Consider the following 27,303-nt stretch of genomic DNA (forward strand, 5'->3'; position numbering starts at 1 on the left):
TAGAAATCAAACCAGAAGAATTGAGGGAAAAGAAAAGGAGACTTCTGTTGTGGCAAAGTCAACCTTGTGAAGGAAATGCAGCTTCAGTGGTCTTGGTGCACGTTTTAAGAAGGCACAAGTGACACCATGAATATTTGAAGCTTTTGATCAGTGGTGCAGAAATGAAAGGAGCAGCAGATGCAAGTGTGATTAATTATTGACAAAAGCCATTTCTTGCATGTGTGGAGGTTGAGTTCACTGGAATTCCAGGCTGGGCAGTAATGCAAACAAGGCCCCAGCTCATCAGCTTCATCCATGTGGTTCTGTTTATTATGCAAATCGCTTCCAATGAGTTTAATCAACTTGTGCTGATGGGGGGTGGCAGCTTCAGAGGGTTTTTGTGGGCTCTGCCTGCTCCACTTTGATGGATCCAATGGTTCATGTTGTAGCAATAACTTAGTTTTATTTAGGAAAATAATCCCCAAACCTTTGTCATATTATATCTGTGAGTGTTTGACCTTTTCACCTTGACTTCTAGGAATAAATCAGTTTTTCCTGAGATATTCCTAGAAGGAATTGGGCAGAGACTGCTTCCATGTCCATCCCAATGGTGGCACACAAACCTCGCACTACAGAATAGACCAGGTGCTGTTTTATGCCACGTTCTGTGTTTGGCTGTGGTAATTCCTTCTGAACATGCCAGTGTAGAGCAATCTCATGGATCTCCTAACTGAAACAAATTGGTTTTATTTTTTTAAAGGGCACTGGGAGACCTTATGTAAATTAACTGCAAATTTGGGATAATAGAAGTGGGAGATTTTAGTTAAAATCTAAATTGTTGGGTTGAGGTCAAGGTGTTTGGGTTTTTGTGTGAGGGGTTTTTTTGATTGTTTGGGGTTTTTGGGGCTTTTTTTTGTTTGGTTTTGTTTGTTTCTTTAACAGGCATATTTTGGCAATAAAATGGAATTTCAACCATTCTCAGGTATTTTGGATGCTCAAAACCTGTGTGGGGGCAGGAACCCAGGGTTTTAGTAAAAAAGGGGAAGGTGGCTTTGTCAAGAACTCTAGCGCCTTGTCAAGTGAATTTTATTTTATTTCTTGTATTGGTAATTGGGGCTAAAATGCACATAGTGCCCACATTGAGGGTCCTTGAGATCTGATGCAGTTTTGGAAGGTCCTGGTGTGGGATTTTGGTGCATTTTGATGAAGGAAGAACCAAGTAGGAGGAATAAATTCAAGACCTTGGGCTGGATCATCCTTTCTTTCTGCAGCTGCCCACCTTGTGCTTTGTCTTTTGGCCTCTGTGCTTTTTGGGATTTCAGCTTTCATTGCCTCCCTGGTTTGTCCTTTTGGAAAGCACAGGTGTTCCAAAACAATATTTTAGAAGGTTTTTATTACAGAGAAAAGTGACAGGATTTGTGATGTTCTTGTTCCCCTTGTGCAGCTCCCCTTTGGCTTGACAGGTTTCATTTTTGCAGATCTCCAAGTCAGCAGCAGTGGTTTGCTCACTCACCATTCTTTAATCTTCCATGGTGATAAAATCCAGCTGTTCTCTTGCATGGGAGCTTGTTGACATTTCTGGGGAGCTGTCCCAGTTTGTTTCACACACCTAGACCTCCACAAGTCAGGGATAAGAGGCTGATGGTTTTCCTTGACTCCTGAGAGTCTGGAGCTGAGCTGGAGCCTCCTCATCCCCTTCAGCCCTGGCTGCTCCTTCCCAAACCCGCAGCAAACCATGGGAGCTGATGCTTTCCTCTTAGGGCAATGATATTTTTCCCCCAGTACCCACTCCAAAGCTCCCATCCCATTGCTCCCTGTCTGGGCAAACATTCCTCCGCCAGGAAGGCAGGAGAACATCCCAGACCAGCTGTGCTCCCTGTGGAATGCCTCAATCATTCCCATTTCCCAAATGGAAACTGCTGCTGGTTCTGGCTGTGCTACAGAAAGGTTTTCCTTTTCCCCTTTTCCTTTTCCCCTTTTCCTTTTCCCCTTTTCCCCTTTTCCCCTTTTCCCCTTTTCCCCTTTTCCCCTTTTCCCCTTTTCCCCTTTTCCCCTTTTCCCCTTTTCCCCTTTTCCCCTTTTCCCCTTTTCCCCTTTTCCCCTTTTCCCCTTTTCCCCTTTTCCCCTTTTCCCCTTTTCCCCTTTTCCCCTTTCCCCCTTTCCCCCTTTCCCCCTTTTCCCCTTTCCCTTTTTTGATCCAGGCCATGGAACAGGAGCTGCATGAGCACAGGGTCTTCTCTTGCACCTGCAATGCCAAAGGTTAAACCCAATTTCACTCTGAGCTTTGCTTTTCCTTCCCCTGCCCGTGAGTGTGTGGGTGGCAGCTCATACCTGCACCAAAATGCTGATTATTTCCCTGTGTTCTCATACAGGGTTTATTCACAGCTGGAATACAAAGGGGTGTGTTAGGTAGAACTGGAGGAGGTTTCCTAATTCCTGGCTAAGAGGTCTTTTTGGGCTGTTGAGGCAAAAGCAATATATTTAATGGAGATAAAGTGGAAAACACAAGTTTGTGTTTCCTTGTGATTGTTTTTAGGTGGGTGCTGGGAGAGCTTGGATGGTTTCTGGAGTCACTGAGGGTCACAGCTGGAGTAGGAAATTGCCTCCAATTTCTTTACTCTCCAGATGAAAAGAATCAAATGGAACAGCCCTCTCCTGCTGCTGATGGGTGCATTGGAGGGCAAGCAGTGGCTGGCAGGCCCTGAGAGGGTTGTTTAAATCCAGGCTGGTTTTAACCTTGCAGCTCCTGTCTCCTGTGGGCTCAGGGGCTGACTGGAGCACCAGGAACCTCAGTGCTGCTCCACTTCTGTGGGCTTGGAGCTGATCTGCTCTGCAGGAGCGTCCTGTGCAGCACAGCCATTCTGCATGGCTCTGCAGGGCTTAAATCAGCACCCACACTGGGTTTGTAGCACAAACATCCCTCTCGTTTGCTTACAGCTGACCAGGCCTTTATGGAAGGAGCAAAATGATAAATGTTTTTAAATACAGAAAAATGGAGCCTTATTTCTGTTCTTTGGTGTGGAATTGTCAGTGAGGCAGGAGCCAGGTGCAGCCCAAAGAGCTCAATTTCTGTGATAAACCTGCCTTTCTTCAAGGAATCAACCCCTGCCACAAGTAGTTTTTAATTAATTTCATAGTAAATGGCTCTGTGGTTTATTTCTGCCTAGATCATACTCCTGAAAAAATGGTGTGTTTGAGGAATAAAAAGAGATTTTCCCCTGCCTGAGCAGGGCTGTTCCCACTGACTGTGGCTGCTGCAGCTGCTGACATGAAATGTGATGTGCAGCAGGAAATAACAGGTTTCAGAGCCAGCAGAGTTCCTGATTTACCTGGGGGGAGAAGTGACTGCAGCTGCAGTGGGGACATGACTGTGACAAACCCAGGGCTTTTGCTGTGGATGGGAAATGGTTTAACCAGGTACAGTGACCGTGTTCACAGGGGTTCTTGGATGAGGGAAGAGATGAGGATCCGACTCCATGTTTCAGAAGGCTTCATTTATTATTTTATGGTAATATTACATTAAAACTGTACTAAAAGAATACAAGAAAAGGTTTCATCTCAGAAGACTAGCTAAGCTAAGAAGGAATGATAACAAAGGCTCTGTCTTGGACTCTCCAAGCCAGCTGACTGTGATTGGCCATTAATTAGAAACGACCACATGAGACCAATCACAGATGCACCTGTTGCATTCCACAGCAGCAGATAATCAATGCTTACATTTTGTTCCTGAGGCCTCTCAGCTTCTCAGGAGGAAAAATCCTAAGGTAATGATTTTTCATAAAAGATGTCTGCGACAGTGTACACACTGGGAGAGCCTTTGCTCTAACTGGAGTGAGTTTGAGCTCTGGGATGATGTGGGAGCACCTGCTGCTGGCAGCAGATCCGTGCAGAATGGGAATTTTTGGGATTTTTATACAATTTCCTTGGTTTTTGTCACGTTGGACTGTCAGCCTCTCAGGAATCAGACCTTTGGTCTCACATTCCTGAAGCTGTGGAATGAAATTGTGTACAGCAGAGCATGAAATGTCAAAATGTCATTATCCTGATGTTGGGAATGTTCTCCTCTTCCACAGATGCCTTTGTGAACAGCCAGGAATGGACCCTGAGCCGCTCTGTGCCCGAGCTGAAAGTGGTGAGTTTGTGTTTGCTCCTGCCTGGGCCATGCTGGGAATGTCACACACCACTGGGGACCTCTCAGGCTTCAGTCCAGCTGCTGCTGGGGCAAAATGTAAAAATCAGTTTAATAAGTAAAGGATTTTTCCTGTAAATATCTGTTATAGACTCAGAAGGGTTGGGATTGGGAGGGACCTCAAAGCTTGTCCCATTCCAGGGACCCCTCCCACTATCCCAGGCTGCTCCAAGCCCCCTCCAGCCTGACCCTGAACACTTCTAGGGCTGAGGTTACCTTTATCTATATTCAATATTCATTTTACTCATACTTGAGAGATCTCTCAGTGTTTTATTACTGCTGGAATTTGTTCTGCTCCATGAACCAGCTTTCAGGGGGGATCTTCTCAACAGGGAAGTCTTAGGAGGGCAATGGAAGTTAGCAGCTGACATGTAAAGCTCATTTCATCTCTCCATTATAAGTTTCCATGATTGCAAGGAGCAAATGTCTGTTCTCCCTCTCTTTAAAGAATTTAAAGCTTTTCCCAAAATCTGAGTTGACAGTAGTGTTTTGTGGAGGTGAGAGAATCTGCAAGGCCACACTTAGCTGGGTAAATTCACTTTTATTAAAGGCATTTTAATGGCAGCAGCATCCTCACAACTGCACTGCTGTGGCTGCTTTGAAAGGTGAGTGCAGGAAAAACCTGGCAGTCAGTGGATGTGATTCCCTAATTCAGGAAGGGTCTCCAGGTTTTGTTAAACAAATGGTGTCATTTGGAAGGCCCAAAATACAGTGAAAAACTAGGAATTCAGGACTGGGAGTAGCTGGCTTCTCCTGGGTTTCCTTGCCCATCCCTTCCCTCCTCTGAGCCCTGCTAATTCCCAGCAGTCCCCAAGGAAAACTGGGAATTGCAGGTGAGAGCAGAGCTGCAGGCACTCCCTGCTGGGGTTCAGGACACAAACCATTGCTGGTGGTCTCAGGGTGCATTTGCCTCTTGTGCCAGCCTGGCTGCACCATGTGAGGGTTCCCGTGGGTGTCCTGCCCCTGACCTGGCTGAGCAGGGCTGGCACATTCCAGATTTCAGCTGTGTGGCTGCTGCAGAGAATGGATTTGCAGTGGTCAGCATGCCACGGGAGCTGCCCAAGGGGAAAAGCACAACTGCTGCTGTTACAAAAATAATAATTTGATTACAGCCCTGCAAGTGATGGCAGCCAGCAGCACCAGCTTGTGCTGTGAGCTTGTGCTCCAAGAGGAAGGGTAAATCAGGAAGCCCAGCTGAAATCTGCTCTGCCTTTGCTGCACATCTGCCCCTGGGGAGGGCTTGGGGCTGTGAGTGCCCCCTGCCATCCCCTCCCTTCTGCCTCATCCTGGGTGCTCCAGGGGCTGAGGAGCACCAGGACCATGGCGAAGGGAGAGGTTGTCCCCCTGTACAGGCTGGGAGGTCCTTCATGGGATTATTGTTGTTATTTATCTTTGATTTATTTCTAGAGCCGCTGTGTTGTACCCTTTTGTTTAAAGGGAACAGAAACTGGCTCTGGGAGAGCAGAGAGCCCCCAGGGCTGCAATAAAGGAAGGAGGTGTCTCTCAGTGTGCCTCTGAGGAAAGAACAGCAGTCTTTGCCTCTTTCTTTAGCTTGGTTTCCTTCCAGTGCTCTGAAGGACATTCAAGGCCACCTTGGAGGGGTTTGGAGCACTCTGGGATAGAGGGAGATGTCCCTGCCCATGGCAGGGGGAGGGATGGGATGGGCTTGGCGGTCCCTTCCAGCCCAGCCCAGTCTGGGATTCTGTAACTGGTTCCTGCTGATCCAGTACTTGGGTTTTACTTACGAATTTTGATACTTTTATTGTGGCCAAGAGCTTGGTGAGACCTCTGCCTTTGGTGTTCCTGGGTTCTGTTTGTCCAAATATTAAATGAGGATGTGTTAGGCAGGATAAACATGGGAGACTGTTGAATAAAATCACCAAATTTCTTGCAAAAATATCTGCCAAGTGCAGTCAGGCTCCTCTCCTGGACAGCTTTAAAATGCCAAGTGCCATCAGTACAGTTTCTGATTTTCCCCACCAGGCTTTAGGAGGTGTGGGCAAAGTGGCTGGGGTTTGTTTTACAGCATGTCTGGCACATGGAAATAAATGATTCAGTGTTGCACAAGTCACAACTGAAAAGAGCAGTGAGCTGGAGCTGAATTTTCTCCTCCCTGAGCTGGGTTAGGGTGGTATTTTTGTTCCCTAACATGCTTGTCATAACTTGGTGCATTTCAGACATATCCATAAATAAATGTGGATGACTGGGATTGTTTGTGTGTAAAGCAGGGAGAGAGGAATATGACTGCTGTGAAAACAGGCTGGCATTTTTGTCATGCTGTGGGGGATCAGCCTTAAAGCAAATATTAATGCTGACAAACAGAGAAACCATATCAGAAGTCAGATTTTTTTTTTCCAGTGTGGAATTTATTGCTCCTACTTTGTAGCACTGTGTCAGAGAACCTGAAGTGCTGTCAAATGGTGTGACCTGGTGTGACCTTTGGGATATTAAAAACAATTAAAATATAAAATTGTGTTCTTGAATCTTGATGTCTTTTAAATTTTGAGGGTCTCTGGATAGAACAAGACATCCCAGCCATGGGATGGTGCCTGTGACTGGACCCCCAGGTTGATGCTGTTCTGTTCTCTCTAGCAGTTACAGTTTTGGCACGAGTGTACTAGAAAATCAAATTAATTTCCATCTAATCACTTTAAGTGAAAGTTTCACTGGAAAATTGTTGTTTTGCCACTTGTGTAGACCATGAAAAATCCAGTTCAGCTTTCACACACTAAAACAACTGTTTTTCAGTGGTGAATCCTGACTGGCGGGGATTTGTACATTGTTGTAGGCAAAATAAAGAAAAAAGGAAGGAGCTTCTCCTTGGGAAGCTTTGTGTGGAAGGGGAGCTGGTGTCGCTTTGGGGACGAGAGGAGGTGCCGGGGCCAAGCTGTTTGCTCACCCTCAGCTCTCAGTGGGTCTGTGGTGTGAGTGGGAGTAGACAGATGTGCTGCAGCCCATGGGCATGGAATGGAGGGAAAAGGCATTAATGGGAGAGCGTGCTGCGTGTCCTGGGCTGAGGGACACGTGCTGGAGATGTCATTTTCTCCCCGTGACTCATCCCAGCATCCCTCCCTCCCTCCCTGCCCTGCTGCCCACGCTGTGGGAGCAGCCCCAGGCTGGGGGAATTGGGGTGCCAGCACACCTGGCTGGGTCCCACCAGGCCAGTTCTGCTCAGGAGGGTGCTGTCCTGCCAGCTGGGGCTGAGAAGATGGGGCACACAATGTGCAGCTCGTGGCTGCTGCCTCGGGCCCTTTGGCAATCCAGGCACATCAGCAGAGTTCATCTTCTCTCCAGGGACCTTCTGTTCTGAACCTCTGGTGAGGGTCAAGTAAACAGCAGAGAGCAGAGCAGGCTGGGCTTGTTTCAGAGGGGGGAGAAGCTTCCATCACCTCCCTCTCCCAAGAAGGGAGCATGGTGTCCTCAGCTCCGTGCTCCCCTTTAAAGCCACGAGCCCCAAATCTCCTCCAGCCCTTGGGCTTTGAGCACCTCCAGGAGAAAACTCGGTGGGGTTGGGCTGAATTGTTTCCCTGGGAGGGTGGGGAGGCCCTGGCACAGGTGGCCCATCCCTGGCAGTGTCCAAGGCCAGGCTGGGCAGGGCTTGGAGCACCCTGGGATGGTGGAACAAGATGATCTCTCATGTCCCCCCACCCCAAACCACTGCAGTTCATAACCTCCCCCTCATTAAACCCCACACTCCTAACCATCCTAGCTGTCTTCTCAGCGGCCCTAGGAGGATGAATAGGACTCAACCAAACACAAACTGAAAAATCCTAGCTTTTTCTTCCATCTCCCACCTAGGCTGAATAGCAATCATTATTATCTACAACCCTAAACTTACCCTGCTCAACTTTTGCCTATACACTGTAATAAATGCAACTGGCTTCCTCACACTAAACACAAAGTTTATTTATCTCTGGGCGCATTTTGCTCTGTGTCTGTTGCTTGGGGTGTTATTCCACGTGAAGATTTTGCCAGAAGACCCAGCTTTCTGCAGGGATGGCTTGCAGCTGAGCTCTTTGTTGCTTCCTTCCCGTGTTGCATGCAGGGGATCGTGGGGAACCTGGCGAGCGGGAAGTCGGCGCTGGTGCACCGCTACCTGACCGGCACCTATGTCCAGGAGGAGTCACCCGAAGGTAGGTGCATCCACAGCTCCCAGCCTGCTTTCCCCCCACAAACCACATCCTTGCTCATTTTTGATCATGCAGAAATGATTAAAAAAAAAAAAATCCCACGTGCTATTCAAAATGCATGGGGATTTTTGCTTTAACATTCTCCAGAGCGGGCTAAGTATGCACAATAAAATTGTGGATTTTCCATCCTTTAAATACTTTGCTTTGCATCCTTAAATACTTTGGCCCCCAGTGAGTGTCCATGTGGGAATTAGTCCTGATGGAGAGGAGTTGGCTGCTCTCAGTAGTGCTGCTGATTTCACTTGGGCTGTTGAAAGCCTCAGTTATTGTCTGTAGTGGTGGGTTTCTTGTTAGGAGAATAAAAATCTTCACCTAAAAATGTGTAACTTACTTATTGTTTAATATATTAAATATTTGTAGTTTTCAAAAAATGTTTTTATGGCATAGAAAATTAATTTGTACGCTGTAGTGTTTAACATTAATCCCAGTTTATAGCTTGAAATCAAAAATTATCACAGTACCGTATCAAGGTTTATCTTACAGTAAATACTTTTTTGATTATTTTTCTTTATCTGTTCTCCTTATGAACTTTTAAATCCAACTCTGAGACACTGAATTTCTGGTTCCTTCTTTCCCTTACTGGCTGTTCCCTTCTTTGCAGATATGGATGCAGGTAACTATACATTGTCTTCATGGCAGCTCTGGTTTGGAAGGGCCAGATGGTGGTTTCTGTACTAGAGCGTTTTCCCCCCTTGTTTTGTGTATCATTTTGAGTTGTTCCCTTTTGATTTCAAGTCTTTAGTGCATCTCACTGTTGTTGTCTCTTGCTGTAGTTGTCTCTTCAGCAGTAGTTTGTAGTTTCATGCATCTCTGATAACATTTGTTTCTAATTAACTCTTACCGCAGGAAGCTGGTTCAGCTTGGTAGTTGACATTTTAACAGCCTGGGATTGCAGTTAAAATGGGAGGAGAGGGGAAGGGAGGGATGGACAAGGAATTTTCCTGTGGAATTGTACTGACACTGAGCTCCTGCAGTTTGTAAGTTTGCCCTGCATGCTTTTGCTGGTTGGTAGCTAGGGCTGACAGTAATAATGGATGGTAGCAATTGAGGCTGTGCACAGAAGTGTGTGTGGATCCTCTTGTGGCTGCTGATAGTGAGAAATGCTGACAGAGGCTGCAGAGGCACTGAGTGCAGCAAATCTTCAGCAAAAAACACTGTCTTGACAGATCTCTTCCTCCACTTCATGAACAGAGGATATTTGGTTTTGGTTTTGGGCTTTTTTTTTCCCTTGGAAGATTCAAATCTCCTGACTGTTGACAGGGCTAGCCCTCCTCTCCTCCTGAAGGTGAATATTTTAGGTGATATTCCTTGGGAGTGTTGCCATCTGTCCTCTTTGTCTTGAAGGATTTTTATTTACAGTGCTGGAGTGACGTTGGGACTGTTTTTCCTGCAAGGATTAGATGACAAAAGCTGTGTCAAATCATTTCTGTGCACATAAGTGTGCCTGACAAGCCTCACTAATGACACTGTTGCATTTCATTAACAGGAGGAAAACTGGAATAATTAAGAGCTCTGATTTGCCTTGTGAGGGATCAGGTCAAGGTTTCCAATCAAGTCAGCATGAAAGGAAATTCAACCCACATAAATTACCCTCAGTAAACATCTGCAGGGAGGATTTGTGTTTTACCTCTCTGTCAGAGAATCACAGGAGCACAGAGAGGTTTGGGTTGGAATGGCCTTTGAAATTCACTCTGTTCCACCCCTGCCATGGGCAGGGACATTTCCACTATCCCAGGGTGCTCCAAGGCCCCTCCAACCTGGTCCTGAGCACTTTTAGGTCCTTCAGACAAGTCCCTGGAAAACCCTTCATGCTGGAGACCCTTGTGGATCCTCCCCTCTCTCCTTTCCTGAGGGACTATAAATGTGTCAGGCTGTTAAATTGGATAAAGAAGAGGATGCATGTCGGATGTGAAGGTGTCAGCTGCTTGATCAGTTAAGGAAAACCTGAGCTGACTGGCTTGGAATGGCTTCCTAACAGCTAAATTTAACAGGCATCATAAAATCAGTGCCTAATGGGCGAGGTGATGGATATTTGCTTCATGTGCAAGTGGTGATTAGGGCCAGGGGCTGCTATTTCTGCTCTCCTCTGCCTCTAAATGGCTGCAATTACCAGGAAACCTGCCCTGCATCCACATCTCCTGCAGGCCTTGAGGGCTGCAGCATCCCAGGAAATGAATTTGAGCCGTGTAAAGGTGGTTTCAGGTTTCCTTCAGCTCTCCCAGGGAGATTTCCCTGTGCCCATCGCCACCTGCACCTCGCCCTGCTCTTCTCCCTCACTGCCTGCCCCAGTTTTCATTTCTGCGCAGAACTTTTCAGTGCCTCCTGTGTTTGCAACTTGCAAACCTTTGTTTTCTCAAAGAGTAAGTTTTTATTAGGAAGAAAAAAAGCCTTGAGAGTTTTCCTTTGCATATTTAACACGCACTCAGCTGTGCTGCTGAGTGACACGTTTTAAATCAGATGTAAGAAAAGCAGCAATGTGTTACCCTGCTGTCAGGGGGGAATTTCAGTACTCCGGGACTTTTCAGTTTTTTTTCTGTGATGATACAAGAAGGAAATTGTTATAGATACATATTTTAATACTGGCTTTTTGCAAATGTTAAAATGGATTCTATATGTGTGATGTTAAAGTAACTTTGTTATGAAGATTTAGTTTTTATTTCTGTTGTTAATTAAGCTTAGCCATAGTAGTGAAATAGCTGATATAAGTATGAATACCTACTTACATAACATTTAATAAACATATAAAGAAGACACCCACTACAAATATGCCAAGTATCAACACTCAATGTCTGAAGGCAGTGTAGACCCAAGCCCAAAAACTGGAGGTGATAAGAACAAGACTAAAGAGACTTTTTAAGACTGAAACCATAACCAAAGAATACTCATACTCTAAAAAAAGACCCAAAAAGAAGATTTACTAAACAGTTCTTAGGACATGTGAATGTATTTAAGGAAAAGTTTACTATGCAAAGGACCCTGTGAATATACAACAAGCTGATATAAAAGAAAAAGTATTTAAAGAGTATCCCCAAAGATAACAGTGGGCTCTTAGCTGTAATAACCTTTACTCTATAATCCTTATCTCCTATTATCCTTTTTAAATTTTCACCAGAGAGGAAATGTGTTTTTCACAGAAACGATGGGAGATAAGGAATCCTAGGGATTTGTGATCTTCTAAGGACCTTCTAAGCAATTGGAATAAAAACTGCTTTACCTGCTGAAACAACAAGTGAGCTGTGGGAAATGTTGTGGCTTTGTTTCCCCCATCTAGAATTGAATTCTGCCTGTAGGAGCCAAGTGAGATGTGTGCTGTATTTTGAGACTGAATTGTGTGGTGGAATTTGAGACTGAATTCTTTGCAGACCAAGGTGAACGGGAGTTTACAGGAGTAGTGAGTGGCAGGAGGATTCTGTTACTTGTTTGGGTTTTTGTTTCCAAAAAGCCACAGAGGTGTGAAACACGACTTTAAGGCTTTTCCACATCTTTGGCATGTCTGTGAATATTTAAAGTCATGTCATGATTATTTCAATACTTTGTTTTCCAGTGAGTCTAATAAAACAAAACAAAAAGACAAACTGTGGCCCAGGCTGGGATGACAAAAAAGGAGGTTTTTTCCCTCTATGTACTCTGGGATATATTTAAGAGTTATATATTCATTTCATGTGGAGTAATTATTTTTAGTGTTTTAAAAAGCATAAAAGCCATCCACCATCCCAAGTAGCTGTTGCAGTCAGGGGAGGTTTCATCTCTCTTTGTGAAGGAACTTACACTAGAAATCAAATTTCCCCCAGTAAAAGATACAGAATAAAGCCTTTAATGTGTTTTTCAGAAAGCTGTGATCATTTACTCTCTTTCCAAATTTGACCTAAAAATATTTTTATGCTGTTTCAGCCTTCACCACATAACTTTTTCAGTGCCACAGTGAGCAGTGTGTCACTGGAGTGGCAGCAATGGCCATGTTTAATATTAAAATACCAAATGAAGTGTCACCCTCAGCCTTCCCTTGGAAGCATGTCATGAAAGTAAGTTGCCAGCCTGTAACAAAAGCATGCATTGATGATCTTCAAGCCTTTTCCAAGCTCAAGGATTCTGATTCTGTCTAGAAATTCCATCTTGAGGGATGCATGTCCGTGTTTTTCAGTTTATCTCGAGTAACTATTCCTGTCTGCTGCTTCCTCAGCAAAGGGTAATTATGCAAGGAGGATTGAGGAAGAGTGCTTTAAAATTTCAGCTGCTGTTGTTCACATCCTCTTAAGAGATTTTCTGCTGGCCACAGAGACCCTTACACAATGTGGATGCAGAAAGTTCAGCCATAATCTATGAACTGGGCTGACCTGCCAGGTGCTTCCATTCAGGCCTGAGCCTGGCCTGCATCCAGGAGTGTGGACCTGCTTCACCTGGGGAAAAACCCCCAAAGGGATAAAAAAAGGGATAAAACCACTGTCCCATGGCTGGATGTGTTCAAGGGCAGGCTTGGGCACTCTGGGGTGGTGGAATGGGATGGGCTTTAAAGGCCCTTCCAGCCCAAACCCCTCTGGGATCTTTCCTTGCTTGCTGGGGTTGTGCTGGGAGATTTACCCTCAGGCTGGCTCAGGGTTTGTGTTTTGGGCTGAACAGAACTGGGCAGTTTGTCCCCTCTGCAGCCCTGGGGCTCCTGTCCCCTTCTCCACAGGGCTCAGGCCGTTCTGCCTGCTGTCAGCAGTCAGGCCCCTGGGGCTCCCACTCTCTTCACAGAAGCCATGGCTATTTTTGTCCAGTTCATATTTCTCAGATACGTAGGAAGGCCATATTTACTGAACACCCCAATTGGATCTTTGATGAATAAAGGGAGGATGTGTCCCAGACTAATCTGTGAGCTCTGTTCTCAGTGAGCAGCTGGCTGCAGTGGGGATGAAGAGCAGAGCAATGTGTGCTGTGAGGATGTGCTTGGTGCTCTCCCTGCAATCACTCATGCCTTTTCCTTCAGCATTTTGTGGAATGCCAGAAAATCCCCATCATACATGTAAGAATTTACACAGGGAGGCTTTGCAAGAATCCCAACATGAGTTTTAAAAAGCCACATAAACCTTAAACCATCTTGTGGTTCTTGGCCTGCAAAACCCGAGGCAGCTGAAATTTTCTGTGCTGGTTTCAGATCCTTGGTGCAGTTTTCAGGAGCCCCCTCAGCACTTGGGGCAGATGAAGGTTTTTTTTGGCCTGCAAACCCACAGGCAGGCTCTGTCTCGTGTTCAGAAGCCAGTGATGACTTGGGACATGTGTTTCAAAATTACCTCTTTCCAGTTCTTTGTCTGCCTTTTTGCTGTAATAGCACCGAGTGATTATTTTTATTTGGCATTTCACGCTGACACCCAGCTATAAACCAACACTTGTCTCTTTTTTGATCCCTTTAAAGCACTGCTGCAGAGGGTTCTCTTGGGCTTTTGGAGCCTTTCAGGCTCAGCATAAAAGGGGGTGTTTATGCATTCTGCCCTCTCCCCTCTGGAGCCCTTCCCTCTCCTCACCCTCCTGGGACTGCCTGTGTGGGTTAGAGGGGAAAAAATCCCTTTGAAAACCTCTCTGTTCCAGCTGTCAGCTTGGGGACTGCTTCAAGTGTCACACAAATGAGGGGCTCTGTTAATTAAAGGAAAAAAACTCAAGTATTTGCTCTTTAGGAGGTGCTGAGGAAGCAGATTGCCAGGAAAGCTTCCCTTTCAGGTTGTGTTCCCTGAGGGTCCTCGAGGTGTTCTCTTTAACACCATGAATGGCCAGGGGTTTTTGGGAAATGATGTCTGCAGCATTGGTGTGCTGCTCTGAGGGTTGTGTCGCTGGGACAAACTGTAAAGCAGATTTATAGAACTGCTCTGACAGCTTTAGGCTCTTCACAGGAGTAAAAGTGACTTCTCCCAATAGTGGGTGATGCTGCAAGAGGAAATGGCCTCGAGTTGTGCCCAGGGAGGTTTAGGTTGGGTAGGAAGGAGAAGTTTTTCACCAGAAGGGTTGTCAGGCATTGGAACAGGCTCTTCAGGGCAGTGGGGGAATCACTGGAAATGTTAAAAATTACCATGTGGATGTGGCACTTTTTGGGGACAGGGCTTAGAGGTGGCCCTGGCAGTGCTGGTGGGGTTACACTGGTGATGGGAGAGGGCTTTTCCAGCCCCACCTCCTCTGGCTTTCCATGGCTTTGGGTCTCCACTGCTCCCTGCTCTCGGCTGCTTTTGAAGCCAGTTCAGAGTGGCTCCTGCTGGACCTCCCTGTGCTTTTATTTCTCAAACATTTCTCAAATACTCCTTCTGGATGTATTACAAAATCACAGCCCACTGTTTCACTCTTGATCTCAAAGCCAGGGTTAAATATTTTTCTTTGAGCATGTTCCTAGTTCAGCTTGTACTTGATTTCTTATTGTGAGCATTTTTCCCGCCCTTCACTGAATCTGTTGTTGTTATGGGAAGTTGTATCAAAAAGAAATATTCACAGTATCTTGAATTCTCACAGTCCCCTCAATTTGCTGTCACCAGGGGTTTGTTGCCATTTTAGGAAGGGTAAAATTCTGATTATGGTGTAATCTCTGCTAAGTCCAGTTTTAACTTCAGTTGCTATTTGTGATGTAAAAGTGCAGTGAAAGGACAGGTATAGGGGAGCTGTGTGAGTATGAAAAGCAGAGGGGGGTTTGGAAAGATCTGAGATGTGTGCATCAGTGCTTACATTTTGGGCTGTCTTGGTGAGCTGTTTAGGGATTGTTAGTGCACATTGGGATTTAGCAATTACGTTGGAAGCTTGTGAGGTCAAGCAGAAATTTTGAGCAGTTGAATTTCATGTTAGAGTGAAAGCTGGGATGGGTTTGCCTGGAAGATGAAATGCCTGAGAAGCCAACTTAGAAGGAGCTGCAGCAAAAATAAAGGATGATATTTTAAATGATGGGGCTGCCTTTGTGAGGAACTCTGTTTGGAAAGTGGTGTTTTGGGCTGTAAGTGTATAAAACTGGAAAAGACTGGTGGTGGAAAAGGTGGGAGTGTGCTAAAGTGGGATCACATCCTGCCTGAAGGAGATGACTTGCTGTCTTTTTTTGTCTCTGACTGCTTTGATAAAAATAAGCTTTTAAAATTAGACTTGTGTATATACAATTAGTGGGTGTGAGGTGTAAGCAACTCTCTGCACCTGCTGTCAGTAAAATAAACCAAGAGAAGGAAATAAAAAAAAAAAAAAAGATGAAAAATGAGCTATTGATAGAAATGGGAGCAGTGATTGAATTGTGGGTCCTTGTCAGCTTGTGGCTGACAATATCCCTGATATTGGGGAGGGTCTGGGTGGGTTCCAGAGGAGAGGCCTCCCCACAGGCTCCTGGGGGTTGTTTTTCCTGCCCTTTAATGTGTCAGAAATGCTTCTGAACCAGGAGAACACACACCATGTTCAGCTTTTCGTTGCTCAGTGCCACAGTTCTGGCAGTGGGTGTCTGATAAAGATGGGTTCCTGCTTCTTGTTGGACTCGGGGGTGTCTGAACCCAAGGGTTATCCCTGGAATTGGGATTTGGTGCTTTGCATGTCTGCTCCCACTTGATGTTCTTGCCTGTTTATCTGGGACCATAACAATTAATAACTGGAAAGATGGGAAAAGTATTTCCCTTGCCTAAAATGGGATCAGCACTTTATTTCTTACTAAGAACTCACACCTCTTCTCCCTTCCTAGTCTGCTCCCCTAAATAAGCAGGGTGCACATGTTTATTTTTCTGCCTGGGTGTTTTGCAGGCAGATGTGGGTCCTTATCTGCCAAGGGGGGACAGCCTGTCCTAGCCTGTGTCACCACGCCAGCCTCTGCCCTGTCCAGATCAGCACAGGCTGAGGCTGGCGTGGTGACACAGGCTAGGACAGGCTGTCCCCTTCTCTGCACTCTGCAGGAATTCCCAGCTGATTTTCTCTTCTGTGCCAGAGGTTTCTGCCATCCTGCCCCATCTTTCCACAGCTGCTTTGTCTCCACTTTTGTCCTTGTGGTGCTGCTTTTATTTTTCCCCTCTATTTCTCGAGCTCGTTACAGTCATGTTGAAGTACAATCCAATTTTCTCCCATAATTGCAGTCCCTCCTGCTTCATTATCTAGAAACTAAATAGCCTGTTACTTCCATCTTCTAGGTTATTAATAAAGTGGGTGCAGGAGGGTTGAAACTGCTGCAGAAACTTGGATTACTATCGTGCTGCTCCTTTCAGATGAGTCATTTGATGGGGACAGAGTGTGCCTTACCTCTCTGGCTGCGCTCACATTGCAGTGATTTTTTTAAGGCTGGCCCTCTCTAATTGGCTTAGCCCAGTCTGCACTGGCTGTCAGGAGCTTTGCGGTGAAAGTGGAACATGGACTGCTCCTGAGTGAGCCCCGTCCCTGGGTAATGAGGGAATCTTAATTGCTCAGAGGCCGGCTCTGCTTTGTTCCCATTTATCTTGGTGGTTAATCAATCACCTTCCTCTCCTGCTGCTTGAGGTAAAACACTGGATCCGGCTCAGCCTGTTTATCATGGAATCCCAGCGTGGTTTGCCTTGGGAGGGACCTTTCAGCTCATTCCATTCCACCCCTGCCATGAGCAGGGACACCTTCCACTGGCCCAGGTATCTCCAAGCCCATTCCATTCCACCTTCCACTGGCCCAGGTATCTCCAAGCCCATTCCATTCCACCTTCCACTGGCCCAGGTATCTCCAAGCCCATTCCATTCCACCTTCCACTGGCCCAGGTATCTCCAAGCTCATTCCATTCCACCTCCCACTGTCCCAGAGTGCCCCAAGCCCCATCCAGCCTGGCCTGGGACACTGCCAGGGATCCAGGGGCAGCCACAGCTCCTCTGGCACCCTGTTTCAGGGTCTGCCCAGCCTCACAGGTTTTTCCCACTGTCCTGTCCAATCCTGGAGGTTCTTTGCAGCTTGAGGTAATTTTTATATATTTTTGAAGAGTAAGCTTTTTTCCTAAACAGTTAAAACTCTAAAATTCCTTTGATCTCCCTTCAAATGACAGCCAGGTTTTGGAAGCCCATTGCATCTGCCCTTCTGGAGAGGCACTGCCAATCAGTGAGTGCATCTCAGAATTCAGTTGTGAAATGTCATTGCAGCTGCCACTAAAATTCCAGCATTGAACCCTCTTTCCATGGAGTTGCAAGATGATGTATTAGTGCTTCCTTGGCAGTTTTTAGGTAAAGATCAGATTGTAAGATGTAATATTGCATTTATATATGGTCCCTGTGGGGGTACCTTGCTGTAATTGGGTATGGTTTGATATTTCCAGGACCTCTCCATGGATTTCCTGGACTATATCCTAAACCCATTGAGAAAAGCAGATGGTGGGGGTTGAAGAGCTCAGTCTAGGCTGCTTTTGTTGGCTTTTGGGGTTTGTTTTACCCAGGTAGTCTTTGGAAAGGGGGTCCAGGGCTCCTTTTGCAGCTTCAGTCTTGTGTGGCAGCGATGGTTCCTTGGTCTTTGATCCTCGACCCTGCTCAGCTGCTCACAGTTTCTAAATTGTTGTTTAGCACAGTGGTTGTATTCAGGAAATGCCCCAAATCATAGAATCATGGAATATCCTGGGCTGGAAGGATCACTGATCCAACACAGACACCCCAGCGATCCCACCCTGTGCATCCCTGAGAGCATTGTCCAAACGCTCCTGGAGCTTTGGCAGGATTGAGGCCGTGCCCATTCCCTGGGGAGCCTGGGCAGTGCCCCAACACCCCCTGGGGGAAGAACCTTTTCCTTTTTTAAAATTTCTTTTTCCTTTTAAGGCAATGCTGTGAAAAACATTTTAAAATTAGTTTATTTCAATAAAAAATAACGTGAGTAGCTAACCAGAAGACCGCTATGTGGCCATCTGTTTGAACAGAGGATTTCTGAACGTGTTTCCCTGAAGAGGAGCCAGGTTCTTGGCACTGATGGGGGGGAAAGAAAGGGAGAGAACGTGCATGTGTGAGACAACTGGCTGCTGTTGTCAAAACGCACATGTCACTGGGAATATGAAATCCAGGAGCTGCCTGAGTCCTTCAGAGCTGCCTCAGCCCTCCCTTCTGTCTTGCCCTGCTACAGCAGACGTTCAGCTGCTGCCTGTGCCTGTCGTGTGGCCAGCCCCCCGAATTTATCCTTCTCACATGGCTAAATAACTTCATCCCCGTGGCAATTTGCTTGAATAAAGAGCCTGGTGAGCACAGTGGAGCCTGGGGATGCAGCAGCAAAATCAGCGGCTGCTCCGCTGAGCAATTACGCGCTGGAGCGGCTCTCGGCGAGAGGAGGGGGTGGCCAGGCTGTCAGAGCCTGGATTAAAGCCTCCATGCCCAGAATTCCCCATGTCATACCCAGCTTTTGTTACAGAGAGCACCTCTGATTGCCAGTGTGCGTGCAGTGTTTAAATTGAATTCCGATTTTCGCTGGTTCGTTTCTGCGCCGATGCCGCGCGCTCGCCTTGCGGAGGGTCGTGCATGACAATGAGATCAGGAAGCTGTGCTTGATCCCCCCTCTATTCCACTTTGTGCTGGGGCTTCAGCCAGGGCTGTAAATTGCTGATGCACAGCGTTTGTTTAGCTTTGTGTTGCTCAAAGCTGTGTGTTCACGTGGGGCATGTTACAGCAGCAGTGTGGCCAGGTGCGCCTGGGAGAGCCGGGCTGGTTTGGGGGCTGCCTCCTGAGTTTGGGCACAAGGAGATTTGTCACCTGCAAATATCCTGTGCTCATCTGACAACGAGCCTGTGGGAATGGCTGCTGTTCTAGCCCTGGAAAACTGGGAATAAGTGCCTTGAAGTGCCCGTGGTGCCCCATCCTTTGGCCACCAGTCATCCCCTCCCCTGGCAGGTACATCTGGGAGCTGAGCAGCTCCCTCATTAAAAAGCTGCATGTGTCATAATCCTGATGGGACCAGAGCAAAGGCAGCCACCTCCCCTGGGAGTGGTGCTGTGGGTTTTGAGCTCGTTCTCTGTGTTATGAAGGTCATTTCTTTGTTCTCAGTGCTGTTGGTTTAGACAGCAATTCCTGGCTCTGTCACACAGGAAGATATTTAGGAAAATAGGGGGTATTTTGTAGCCCTGGGAGAGTGTTTGGCTTCCTCATGGGTTGCTGTAGTCCAGTATTTGAACGGGCTGATCTCTGTAATTCCTCTTTGCCTGTGGTGCTTTACAAACCCCTGGATATATTAAAAACAGAACAAAAAAAGAACGTGGTGCTGTCCAAGTCAAAGCACCCCAAAATTGCTGCGCTTGCCCAAACTGCTCATGGCTCTCATCAAGGCTCATCAAATCAAAGGAGAAGCAGTTCATTGTTTGCCTTAATCCTACAACCACAGATACCTGCAGGGTACAGCCTTGCTCTTTCCATTCTTCACTGTTTATGCTTTTGTTTGTGTAAATTCTTGATATTGAGGTAGGTTTTCTTAATCTCTGTCCTGTGCAGCACCTAATTTTGTGCTGTGCACATGATAAGGGCTCCTTAATGGTGTAGAAGCACAAGTTATTAGGGATGAGTCCTGCTGTGAGCTGAGATTTGCATAAAATAATTCTTACTCGAGGGATGAGCGGGAGTTTGCTGTTCCATTTCTGAGCCTTCAGATTTGTTTGGAAATATTTAGTGCAGCTTGGAAATGCAGGGCATTCTTTGAAACAGTTTGGTTGGAGGGGTGTTAAATTCAAACTGTTTGTCATGAAATACTTAAATCCAAACAGAAATCAAGGATTGTGAGGATGTGCCTGTTCCAGCTAATGAGCACATCCTGCTTTCAAGGGTGAAGAAGGCACTTGAGCAGATTTGAGCTGACTGTGGCTGTTGGCTGCAGCAGGGTGACAGCCCTCGGTGTAGTGGGGCAGCACGTCAGGATCTGAATTTAATCCTGGAAATAACAATAATTGCACTGAGCTCCACGCCCAGTGGTTTTGGGGAAGGCAAGGAGCAGGTCCCCAAGGTGATCATTTAGTGTGGATTCACACAGGAGAAGAGCTGCTGGCTAACTTGCACTGCATTTATTAAATTCAATACCCTTTTCCAAGCTGCTCTCAACAGTCAAATCATGAAGAGTAAATCTTGTAGGGCTCACATTTGTGAGCTGTACACTGAAATATTTTTTTTTATTTTTCAATTCTCTGCTGAAGCTTTTTAATCCACCCTGTCTGTACCTTCTTTGTGCCTCTGAGGAGTGTTTGAAGGTAGAGTGAGACTGGCAAGGCATCCTGTTGACCATGGGAATAATGAGTTGGCTCCCAAACACATTCGGTGTGTGGTATTTTGTAATTAGCTGGGGGAACTTGCAGTGTTTAAAAAAAAAGGAAATAGGAAATGGCAATTAGGCAGAACTTTCCCTCTCTGATCAGGCATACAGTGTATTTCCATTGTTACTTACAGCTTTAAAGCCCCTCTCTGGAGGGCTCTATATTAAGTAATTCATCTTAGTTAACACTTCATTGGGAAGCACGTTCAATCGACAGCGTATAGAAATAATGGCCTGATTAATGGAAATCCAGTTCCTGAGAGCTGAGGCTGCTTCCTTTACAAGTTCTACACTTGTTTGGGATTGTTCTTTTCAGGTTCAGTAATGATAGATATCTATCTGCCACTTGATCTGCGAGGGCAGGATTGAAATCCACTTTGTGAGCGAGATAATGAAAATCCATTTGTGGCTCTTCTGCTCCTTCTGTGCCATTAAACAACCAGAAATGTGATAGTCTTCATTGCTGCATGTTTAATACTGCTAATAGGATAAGTTTATAAAGAAAAGATTAAAAAAAAAAAACCCAGCACAAACCCACAAAAACCTCTAATTCTTACATCTTTTATTAAACACAAAATGTTTCAACATGCTTGAACGTTGCTGTGGAGTAATCTTGGTTTGAAGGCTGCTGTTGTGGTTGGGCTGGGGGAATGGTGGGTCTAAGCCAGCACTGGGTTCCCCTAAGGCAGCAATTTTTGTGCAGATTGTTGTGTTTTGAGGATCAGCATTAGCCTGGGAGCGCTGACTTACTGACTTACTTGCTTGGGGAGCTTGTTTGGAGAGCAAGGCAGAGCTGTTGGCTCTCTACCACTGGTTTCTGTGGAATGACACATTTTGGAGCTGGGAAATAGGGCTCAAATCAGAACCAATTCCAGTTTTTACCAATAGGACAAAGAGAGAAGTTTGGGGTGTGTTAGTGGATGTGTTTTATGTCAGCATGGTAAGCTCAGCTGCGAGGGTGGGTGATGCTGAGCTGGAGGCCTTGGGGCTTTGGGGCTTAGGTGGGGAGATAAGAGTGGGTTTGCTCCAGGAGAGGAGCCGAAATGCTCCCCAAGCTTAGGCCAAGCTTGCTAATCCTGGCTTAGGCTCTGTCACACCAGAAGCCCTAAATGGGATTTGGCATTTCTGAGAGAGGCAGCAGAGCGCCCAAAAGACACTTTTAGCCCCAAAAGCAGCAATCCCAGCCCTGCCCGGGGTGGTGGCTGAGTCCCTGTGAGCCAGGGGACAGGAGGTGACAGAGCAGGGCTGGGCTGGGAGCCTCCTTGGTGCTGCCAGGCACCTCCTGATCTGCACTCCCTGGAATTCCAGGAGCAGGAGCGGGATGTGGTTGGAGGCTATGGCTGCCCCCTCTTTATCCAGGTGTCCAGAGCAGGTGTGGGATTCCTCCCAAGCCAGCAGCACAGGCTGCTCTGCTGGCTTAGCTCATCTCTCCAGAGGCAGCACCATCGTAGCTTTTTGTCTAACATGTGTGTGGTACCTTCCCCTAACTGTGGTGTGTGAGTGTGGAGCTCTCATCCCATAACATCCCACTCTTGTGTGCTCTGAGAACTGGGCTTCCCTTGGGGAAATGCTGGGTGCCACAGGAAACTGCTTTTGGGGACAAGGCACCATGTTTGTGTGCACTGCCTTTCTTGCAGACACTTCTGACAATTATTAAAAACAAAGGTGACACATACAGGGATTAATTGTATGTATCAACTCAAGGACACCTAACGTGGGATGTAATGCAATTCCTGGCTTTTCCCCACTATATATATTTTTATATATATAAATAAGACAAGTACCTGCCTTAACTTGAAGTAATTCCCATGTATGTGCATATAAACCTCAGTAACACTCCAGTTGCTGGTGAATTTGCAAAGAGCTTTTGTTTCCACAAGCGAAGCCTTTTTCTGTTGTGTGTTCTGTCCCTCTGCTGTGTGTAACCAGCTGCTTTGTGTGGCAGGTGGGAGATTCAAGAAGGAGATAGTGGTTGATGGCCAGAGCTACCTGCTGCTGATCAGAGATGAAGGAGGCCCTCCAGAGGCACAGGTGAGCCCCAAGCCTCCCTTCCCTTGTTTTTCACAACTTCCTTTCAAAGAACTGCCTCTGCTTTGTTGTGCCCTGGCTGCTTCTCATCTTCCTGCCAGGAGAATTCCAGCATCACCCTCAGGTGGAAAAGATTTTGTCCAGCAAATGGTTGGGATTTCAGCTACGATGGATGGATGAGTGCGTGTAATGAGTATTTGGGATTCTGACTGAGACTGTGCAAGTCAGGATATCCAGCTCATTTACACTGAATTCCCAAGCACTGTGCTTCCCCTGGTGACTCATCAGGATTTCATAGAAGCACAGGATGGTTTGGATGGCAGGGACCTTAAAGCTCATCCCATCCCACCCCTGCCATGGCAGGGACACCGCCCACTGTCCCAGGCTGCTCCCAGCCCCATCCAGCCTGGCCTTGGGCACTGCCAGGGATCCGGGCACCCTGTGCCAGGGCCTGCCCACCCTCACAGCGAGGAATTCCTTCCCGCCATCCCATTTAACCCTGCCCTGTGGCAGTGGGAAGCCATTCCCTGTATCCTGGCTCTTGTCCCAGGTCCCTCTCCAGCCCTCTGGAAGGAGCTCTGAGGTCTCCCTGGATCCTTCTCTTCTCCAGGTTGAACACCCACAGCTCTCCCAGCCTGTCCAGGGCACTGGCTGTGGAGAAGACACTTGGCGGTTTGAGTGCTTCACCCTTACTCTGTTTTGAGCAAGAGTTTGCTCATGTGCTGCTTAAATCACCTCAGATTAAAGCAGCTGTGCTGTCTGCAGCAGCATCCTTGTCTTGGGCACCCTCCTCCTCCACCTCTCCTCACCTGGGCACTGGCAGGATTTCCTGAGTGCTGGCTGCTGCTGCCTGGCTTTGCCCTGCTCTTCCGGGAGGGATCAGCTTCCAAACAAGCAATAATGGAGCAGCAGGAGCTGCCAAACAGCTGAGGGGGAGCAGTGCCAGCAGCAGCAGCTCGGGTCTGAATGCAGCAGCACAGCTCCAGGAGGGTGAGAGTGTGGGGGAAGGTGCCAGGACAAAGGGGAAGGGAGAGGATGAGGAGGAAATGGAGGCTCAGAGAGACATCCTGGATGGAAGGAAGGAAGGAAGGAAGTCACAGGGCAGAATAAAGCACTGGCACATCTGGCAGCAGGAGCAACAAGGACAGCTCTGTCTGGGGCTGGCAGGGATTTGGCTGGAGCAGCCCCTGCTTTCCAGCCTCTGATGCTTAGAGAACATTCACTCATCTACAGTGTGAACAGTGCAGGTGCAAAGGTGCATGCAGCAATCTGAGATGGTTTGTGCCTGGCTTTGCAGAGCTCACAGGAGCTGGCTGCAGGCTGATGAACAGCACGGGGTGTGCTCCTGGCATGTGCCAGGTGAATGTGGGGCTTTGGCTGCTGTTGTCCAGTGGAAGGTGTGCACAACAGCCCCTGGGCTGGTATGAGATGAGCTTTAAGGTCTCTCCAACCCAGACCATCCTGGGATTCTGTGGTGGCTGAGATTTGTTCTCCATCCTCAGGATTTGCTGAAGAGGTCTGAGGTGTCAGTGCTGCCTCACCTTTCAGCACGAGGCTTTCCTGTAAATTCCCTTTGGAGTTTTTGGGTGTCATTTCAAGTTACATGTCTATTAAAAATCTTCAATCTGTTCATTAATTCCTGCAATGAAAAGTTTGCCTGTGTGTTCATGAATAATTGGGATTGAATTCCACCTGCAGTAAGTAAGGAGCTGACATGTGGAGCTCTGGCACTGGGTCATGGGTATTCCCCAGGTTACTGTTCCCTTCTTTTTGACAGGGAGGGAGAAAAAACAAACTTCCCTCAAGACTCTTTTTGTGGATCTATGATCTCTCCTTTCTTTGCTTAAGATAAAATGGTTCAAAGACAAAAATAATTCAATTTTCTATTGTAAAACCAAATTAACATAGTAACTGACCTACAATGAGCTGCTGCATGCAACTTTTTAAATTTAAAACATTTTTTACAATATGGTTTTGGGCTTGCCTTGAACTAACAGCTCTGCTCACTCACAGTAATAAGTCTGAGAGTGGATTTCTATACCAGCAGCTGATTTATCCTTGTTTCAAGCCATTTCCTGCACAGTACTCTGGATGAGACATCCAGGGTTTCCAGACCTTGTGTTTCCCAAAATTCCTCTGGTTTCTTTGTAGCACAGTCTGATCTCCACAAAGATTAAGCTGCATTTCAATATGAAAAGTAAAATAAGGAATTGCTGGAAATGTTTTGTGTCTGCAGGAACTGCACAGTGTAAATCTGTGGAGTATTTTGAAATAATCTTTATTAGAAGGCTGCTGTACACACTGCTCAAACATTCAGAGGGTTTAGAAAGCCTGTTGGCTTCCAAATGATGCCTTAAGGACATTCCCAGTTGTTGGGAAGAGTCCTTGGCATGATGCTGCTGAGTCCAGTCAACAAAAACCATTTTATAATGAGACCCAAGCCCACATCTCCCAAATAATGATGCTGCCTCCAGTTCCTGTGGTTTCATCTTCTGGTTTGAACAGTTGAACAGTGTGGTGGTTGACCTTATTCTGGCAGGGACTCTGCTGTGTGTTAACCAGCCCTGTCCTTCCCCTCTGGAAGTTTGTCCTCCTGACCGTCTTGAAAACCTCAAAACAATTTTTTGGTCTATTTTTACACCATAACAGCGCAGGCAGTGTTTGCTTTCAATACAATCATCATGAATATGCAGAGCCTTTCCCCAGTGAACCTCTGTGTTCAGTGTGTCCCCTGGCACGTTGTAGCAATAATATAACAAAGCATGAAAATCCCCTGGCTGAAGCTTTGTTTCCACTGCTCTGAATTTGGGTAGGACTGGAGTCACTTAGGGGAAAATAAAGGCAGTGAGGTAAGGTGGAGGTTTTTCCTGATGTCCTGTTCATGTTCACTGATGAGTTAAATGTCTTCATTCCCTTGTGAGCTAAGAGCTTCTCACTTGCCTGGCCACTGAGGAGCACCTGCATGTCTCTCAGCAGGCTGCTGGTGCCAGGAGAGCAGTTTGCTCTTCACTGGAAGCACAAGGAGGCCCTTGGTGCTGCTGCCTCAGTGACAGTGTCTGTGTGGTGGAGAATTGCAAGGCTCAAGTTAATGGGCTTGGGATGTGAGAGTTCCTAGCCATGCCTGTCTGGCATGCATGCAGATGGCAGCGTGGGGGCTGAGCCAGCAGCCTCAGCCTGCTGTGTTTGCTGGGCATCAAACCCAGTGTGCACCCACAGTAGCTGCTTACACACCCCACTGAAGCAGGGCTGCTCATGTGGGGAAATGCCTTGTGTGTCCCAGATCCTCATGGTGTGCAGGGTGATGACATTCATCATTTTAGCAGCTGATCCTGACCCCGTTGAGGCCTTTCTGGGTGTGAGTTTTTCTGGTGTGTATTTCCCTTGCAGGAAGGTGAGAACATTTCTCTCTTGGTTTTCCTTCCTTCCCCCTCCTCGCTGCTCTTCTCACAGTTGGCCTTTCCCATTTTTCCCCTGCAGTTTGCCATGTGGGTGGATGCTGTCATCTTTGTGTTCAGCTTGGAGGATGAGGTCAGCTTCCAGACCGTTTACCACTACTACAGCCGCATGGCCAACTACCGCAACACCAGCGAGATCCCCATGGTCCTGGTGGGCACCCAGGGTAAGTGCAGCCCTGGCTCCCAGCTGGAACGCTCTCAGCTGGCCCTTTCAGACCATATTGACTCTTCTAGCATGGCAAAGCCATGTCCTGTCCTTTCCCCCTTGCTACAGGGCTGTGGCATTGCAAGGACAGTGTTTGAGGTGAGAGGAAAATGTCCTGGCAGCTCGCCTGGAGAGGGAGAGTGTAGGACCTCAGCAGAGAAGAAAGAGGGGAAGTTTAGATTAGATATGTACAAGAAATTCTTCACTCTGAGGGTGGGCAGGCCCTGCAGAGGATGCCCAGAGCAGCTGTGGCTGCCCCTGGATCCCTGAAGTGCCCAAGGCCAGGCTGGATGGGGCTTGGAGCAACCTGGGATGGTGGAAGGTGTCCCTGCCCATGGCAAGGGGTGGAACGCAATGAGCTTAAAGGCCCCTTCCAATCCATTCCAGGATTCTATGGCTTGCAAGGCAATTTTAAATAATATTTTCAATGTGTGCTGGTGGTGGTGGTTTCCTTACCCAGCAGGGAGATGCCCTCATTGAATTTGAACAGGTAAATCAATTGTGTGGGGAGGTTCTGCAGCCAGACCAGTTTCCATGAGCTTGGCAGTCTGGAAGTGTTCAACACCCTGGCATTGCTGAGAGGCAGAAGGGTGAGTGAGAGGTGGGAAACCTCCAGCAGCAGGGTAGGAGGCAGAGGTGAACCTGGCCTCAGGCTGTGACCCTGGAGACCTCTGTAAATCAAAATGCAGCTTTTTGCCACCTGAGCCCACCTGTTCCCCCAGTTTTTCTTTCAGAAGTAGCAGCTGTCTTGAAGGGAAATATAGCAAGGGAAAGGTACCTAAAATATTTAAGTTTCTTTGGCATTTGAGTGGTTTTTGAATATTCTCTGCTCCTTGTGCCAGCATAGCCCAGTAACATTTCACCAGTTTCCCATCCTGTGATTGGTTTGCTGCGTTGGTGGAGCTGAGGCTGTTCTGTTCCTGTCCATGGGATCATGAAGGTTGGGAAAAAACCCTTTTAAATCATGAAATCCTGCTGTTCCCTCAGCACTGCCAAGGCCAGCATTCAACCATGTCCCTCCACACAGTTTTTATGTCCTTCCAGGGATGGTGACTCCAGCACTGCCCAGGG

General features: G+C 47.0%; 1 protein-coding gene across 16 annotated transcripts in view; it reads left to right on the forward strand.

Annotated features, from left to right (window-relative positions):
• Positions 1 to 27,303, forward strand: part of AGAP1 (ArfGAP with GTPase domain, ankyrin repeat and PH domain 1) — a 332,749-nt gene that overhangs the window by 98,737 nt on the left and 206,709 nt on the right. For 10 of the 16 annotated variants that reach the window (XM_074548902.1, XM_074548905.1, XM_074548907.1 and 7 more), the window contains exons 2-6: positions 4,053 to 4,111; positions 8,214 to 8,301; positions 8,960 to 8,971; positions 22,490 to 22,575; positions 26,050 to 26,191. In XM_074548902.1, the coding sequence (XP_074405003.1) occupies positions 4,053 to 4,111; positions 8,214 to 8,301; positions 8,960 to 8,971; positions 22,490 to 22,575; positions 26,050 to 26,191 (387 nt within the window). The remainder of the gene's footprint in view (positions 1 to 4,052; positions 4,112 to 8,213; positions 8,302 to 8,959; positions 8,972 to 22,489; positions 22,576 to 26,049; positions 26,192 to 27,303) is intronic. The other 6 variants (XM_074548903.1, XM_074548906.1, XM_074548904.1 and 3 more) reach the window with 1 other exon arrangement.

Source organism: Zonotrichia albicollis, chromosome 10 (genome assembly GCF_047830755.1).
Source record: "Zonotrichia albicollis isolate bZonAlb1 chromosome 10, bZonAlb1.hap1, whole genome shotgun sequence".
Lineage (NCBI taxonomy): Eukaryota > Metazoa > Chordata > Aves > Passeriformes > Passerellidae > Zonotrichia > Zonotrichia albicollis.